The sequence below is a fragment of the Orcinus orca genome, chromosome 5 (genome assembly GCF_937001465.1).
Source record: "Orcinus orca chromosome 5, mOrcOrc1.1, whole genome shotgun sequence".
NCBI classification, from domain to species: Eukaryota; Metazoa; Chordata; class Mammalia; order Artiodactyla; family Delphinidae; genus Orcinus; species Orcinus orca.
The window spans coordinates 21,635,242-21,640,836 of record NC_064563.1 but is presented as its reverse complement, the minus strand read 5'-3'; the positions used below and the strand labels follow the sequence as shown (position 1 = coordinate 21,640,836).

The following is a 5,595-nucleotide window of genomic DNA, read 5'->3' as shown; positions in this document are numbered from 1 at the left end:
GTTCTGTTTTTCTAAAACACTTCTCTCTATTCAAGTTAAGTTCTCACTTTATTGCTCTAAACACATTGTAGGGGAAGAAAAGTAATTTTCCCTCTACCATTCTGAGTTCTTAGCTGAAACTACTACAATAAACAACAGATTAACAAGAGGGAAGCAAACAGAAGTTTATCAACATGTAAACCTCACGTATACATGGGGGATGCCCAGGGAAAAAATGAGTAACTCTCTGAGGTAGCTTAGAATTCAGACTTAAATACCATCTTAATAGAGAAAGGAGAGGGAGGGTTGTGGGTCTCCTAGGGAAGAGTAAATAATTTTTAGGAAAGATGAATGGGGGAGGTGTGATAGTTCATGACAAAGTTTGTCTGGGTGTGGTGTGGACTTCTACCTAACTACCACTTCCTGTGGTAAGAGTCAATCTCCCCTGGCTGAGGAAAGTCCTCAAGAGGGGGTGTATGACAATTGAGTTCCTGTGGGAGGATCTGTCTTTAGGCAGATAAGGAGAGTTTAGAGAAATCTTCTCCTTGTATTTGCTGTTTTTCAAGTCACTACAGCTCAACATAACTAATAAGCCAAAGTGGCATATTTTGGGGTGGCGTATTCCGCTACCTTCAACACCTGAGGACTCCTTATAGGCACTTCTTCATGTCACCAGGATCCTTGGTCATGGTTTACTCCAATCTCCTTCTGCCTTAAACTCATTCACTGTCATTGGTATTGTGAGGACCCACACAGGACCTCAGAATTGGTATGAAGATTATTTTATGTTTTTTTAATATACGATTTTTATCGGGGGCTGATAGTGGTGGTATGGGACATCATATAAGAAGTCCTCGGCACAGGGGCAGAAGTGTGGGGAATTTTAGAGCCCCCTCCTTAGACACAGCTGAAGAGGCGCAGGGCAGGCCTCCTGGTGTTCAAGAGGTGGTATTAAGTCCCTCCTCTATTTTATGGAATATGCCTGAAAGCCAGTGCCAGGCCTTGGCAGGAATGTTGGTCTGTTTGATGTAGTCCACAACATCCCAGGTCTTCTCCTCCAGGGTGTTTCCAATCTCCTTCACCTATTCCAGGATGTGGTCCAAAATGCTGTTGATGTCTGGGCCACCTGGGCTGGGGCTGAACCTTCTTAAACCATCTACAGAGCCGCTAGCAGGACCGGGAGCAACAGAATGGGCCTCATGGGGGGCCCGGAGGGGCCTTCTGAAGGCTCCTTCCGGGGCACTGAGGACAGCACAGGGGAAGACTGTTTCAAGCTGAAGACATCTGAGACACAACAGATCCAAAAATAGGCCGTTTTGGAGCTTCCTTTATCTGACAAAGGGCAAAAAGCTTTGGAGAGTAGGGCTGCCATAAATTCCCTTCCTGGGGCAGTTTCTCAGTCAGGAAAGGGAGGGACCACTGATACAAGGAGGATAAACTGCATAAACATTATCACAAACTGTCACATCTTCCATTTGTTTCCCTAAAAGCTCATTCATCTTTCTCCCATAAACTCATTTGTTCTTCCCAGTGAAGCCCTTTCTTCCAGCTTCCTTTCCCCTATCAAGTTGGAATAGAAACCCCTATGTCTAGCCATTCTGGGAACCACTACAGTTGTGACTCATAGGCATATGAATAACCTTTTCTCATTTTAATCTTTTCTCTTGTTAATCTGTCTGTTGTTAGTTAACTTGAAGGCTCCCCAACCATTTGAACCTATGGTAGAAGAAAAATTGTCCTAAAACAGGGGTGAAAACAGATCAAATTCCACCATAAGTAAAGGGTTTCAGAAGAAAAACTGAAGCCAGTTGTGCAGAAGAAATAAGAAAACTGAAATATGTTGAAGACCAAGTAGGACATGCTCTCCTACTTAATAGGAAATATGAAAGAAATTCGGAGAGGGAGAATCATAGGAAGAGAAAAAAGAGAATAAGGACTCTGTTTTATGAATCCTGGCTTAGGTAACTTGAAGCACAGGGATTTAAAGTAAACTCTATCCTGTTCACCAGAGTTGGAACTAGCAGGTTCTAACTTACTGACATGTTAAACAGCTGTTGACTAGCCTCCCTCTCCACCACCTTCCCTCCTGCTCTTAGACTATTGTTGCAGAGTGAACACCCACACTGCCCTTTTATAGGCTCTGCAACTCACACATGGCTCCTTCTGCTTGTTCACCCCACTCTCTGTCTCCCTGACTGACAGTCCTTCTCCTGTGGTACACCTATTATTATTATTATTTTAATATAAATTTATTTATTTTATTTTTGGCTGTGTTGCGTCTTCGTTGCTGCGCACGGGCTTTCTCTAGTTGTGTTGAGCAGGGGCTACTCTTCATCGCGGTGCACGGGCTTCTCATTGTGGTGGTTTCTCCTGTTGTGGAGCACGGGCTCTAGGCACACGGGCTTCAGTAGTTGTGGCTCGCGGGCTCTAGAGCGCAGGCTCAGTAGTTGTTGGCGCAAGGGCTTAGTTGCTCCGCGGCATGTGGGATCTTCCCAGACCAGGGCTCGAACCTGTGTCCCCTGCATTGGCAGGCGGATTCTTAACCACTGCGCCACCAGGGAAGCCCCGGTACGCCTATTATTAATACCAACAGAAAGAATCACCTTTACAAAATCTCCAAGTGTAATTGATTATACTTGACTTGTTTCCATTAAAAACAAAAAGGGCAATTGACTTTCACTTTTCTTCCAACTATATTCTTGCATAAATAAAGCTTTTCTTGATAGCTCTCAGTGTAATTCAGAACATGATGCATATTTTCTATGGTTAGCGAAACCTTTGTTTCAATTGCTTCCAAGGCCAATATATTTGATTCCAACCTCTGGAAAGTTAAGTAATTAATAAATGTGTCAGATAAATGACATCCAAATCAAACCTCAGTTGAATACAAATGGATGAACACACAGACCACCTTTGATATTTAACAGAATCAATCTCAAAAGCCACAAAGTGATGACCACTGTTATTAGCAATAATTAACTCTGATGTTGCAATCAACTTGTTTCATATGTGTCACAAAACATCTTTATAAACAAAAACGAAAACAAAAACAAAACCATCTTTATATATGATGAGTATGTTTACAATTATGTTAGGCATTAATGTTGAGCTTTCTCTCTCTCTCTCTCACTCTCTTTCCCACCTCCTTTCCTTCCTCCCTCTCTGGTTCTTTGAATTTTATGAAGAAGTACACTCATAATTTGCAGCGATCAGTGCAAAATGAAAACGTGGGCCCCCTTGTTCATAAAGCAGGAAAAATTTACCATTAAAAGTACCCAAATATAAAGTTTTCCTTTAAAAATATGTTTTCCTTATGTAATAGAAAACACGAGTGACAACATAAACTTACAAAATACAAAAAAAAATTAACTTCATAATAGAACATGGTTTCTATGAATATAAATACAATTTTATTATACAAAATTGGCCTCATGCAAGAGAGACCACAGGGAGACTGTGGTCTGGCACATGTTGCTCTGGCACAGACGTAGCAGGGACTCTGTCCATGCCCACTTCCCTCTGTTCCTTTCCCGTAGGATGGGGAACCAGGTCTCGGGGGCACTGCAGTGCCACCCAACAGGACTGGCTCCCTTAGTGGGAGAAGGGAAGGGCGAGTCTCTGTAACTCACTTGGAGATGAGGGCCAAGCTGCCCAATCTTGGTCCTGCTCCCTCTCTTCTCTAGGCCTACATATTCCCCTCCTTGCAAACTTGAGCTCAGGTATGGATCTGCCTTAAGAGGGGCCGGAGGAAGGTTGGGAGAATGCCAGGATGGTAGGAAGAAAGAAGATTGCCTCGGTGCACCCCACTGGAGGTCTGTCATGCTGTAGGCAGCGAGGCAGCACGCTGGGAGCCGAGAGAGATGGTAAGAGGTTTCCGTGTGACCCTGAGGAGAGCTCGCGGCTCTGGCTGCTGCCCCACAGCTCCTGAAGTAATTGTGTTTCCCAGGCTCTGTTAGAGAGCAGGGGGTCTACGGGAATGGTACATTTTCAGAAGGACGGTGGTAGAGTCACTGAGCTTAAGTCACAGCATGGCCTGAGTGGGAAAGTACTATGCTTACTTGCTGTGGGAAGAGATATATTATTCACTAAAAGAGCTGCCAGAATGGGTTGATTTGTCATGAGAGCAATCAGAAGAAATAGTCTAGGAATAGATACTGAGGACTCTTTACCAGGGAGGGAGGGCCCTAAGGCTTCTGGGTACTGATTTACTTGAGTTCATTGCTATGGAAGCACTCGTTTTTGACTCAGGATTTCATCTCCAGGCAAAGACACCTGCAGTTGGTCCAAATCCACCACTAGGATGTCTCCTTGAAGTTTGGAAAGATGGTAATCTACTGTAAATGAGGTGAAGGTACCAGTTATGCCTCGACTTAATATTGAGGAAAGGGTCCAAGAGATCAGAGTTGGGCATATTAGGAAAGATTTGCTATGTAAGACCAGAGAACCAGAGAAGCTCAAAATATTCGTAAAAGCTAAATGTGGTTATCTGTCAACTACAGCCGCACACACATGCATGGGCCTAATGCGCAGTGGTGAGGGAAAATCCTCTAGCAATACACTTGATAAGTAACTCTTTTGGGAAAAGAAAGTGGCCTGACATGAGTATTTATACGTATATATTCCTGGGAAGTGGCAAATGCCTTGATTTCTTGGGCAGGGACCTGGAGAGATGGAGATGTGAGTATACCGGAGGTCAAGGGGTCTGGGAAAGAAGCATGTGGTAGAACCTACTGGACTGGGCACAAAGTCTGCAGATCTTTTTGTCTCAGAGAGTATCCACAACAAAGGAAGCACTTAAAAACCAGGAAGAGGGACTTCCCTGGCGGTCCAGTGGTTAAGACCTCTCCTTCCAATGCAGGGGGTGTGGGTTTGATCCCTGGTTGGGGAGCTAAGATGCCACATGCTTTGCAGCCAAAAAACCAAAACATAAAACAGAAGCAATATTGTAACAAATTCAATGAAGACTTTAAAAATGGTCCACATCAAAAAAAAATCTTAAACAAACAGGAAGGTAGAAAGAGTTGCATAGTAGACATGAGCCACACTTGGTCCTTGGTAACCCTCGTGCTTATTCAGTGGGCTCAAGAACAGAGGGGCCGTGGTGACAAGAAAGGAGGCTGTGCATCAGTTCCACATCCTGGGCTTCCTTTTACCAAGACAGATGTAGCTACCGTTGTTGCTGAATGTCTGACCTGCAAACAACAGTGATCTACACAGAACACTAAGTACCCACCAATATAATATCATCTCTGAAGAGACCAAGCAGCCACTGGGCAACAAACTGATGACACTGGACGCTTTCCCCTCAGGAGGAAACAGTGTTTCATCCTTACTAGGACAGAGGTCTGTTCTGGCTATGGGTTTGCCTTCCCTCACCTCCCAGCATCATGTCTGAGAGTTCAGAGTAACTGATCTGCTAGCGTGAGATCCCAATGAGATAGCCTTGGATAGAGGGTGAGGGAATGGGCAAATGACCACAGGACTCATTGATTCAATCCTATACCACATCACCATACTGTCTTAAAGTCTCAGCTGAAGCGTCTGCAAGGTTGGGACACTATTTTTTAAAATGTGAGTATACTTCCAACTAATGGCCATTATATAATGTTGTGTCTC

At 44.1% G+C, this 5,595-nt stretch overlaps 1 protein-coding gene across 1 annotated transcript; it reads right to left on the bottom strand.

Annotated features, from left to right (window-relative positions):
* Window positions 1-917: 917 nt before the first annotated feature.
* Window positions 918-1,180, bottom strand: APOC1 (apolipoprotein C1). The gene is given in 2 exon segments (XM_049710250.1): window positions 918-1,108; window positions 1,111-1,180. Coding segments are annotated over 2 exon segments (261 nt in total).
* Window positions 1,181-5,595: the final 4,415 nt, after the last annotated feature.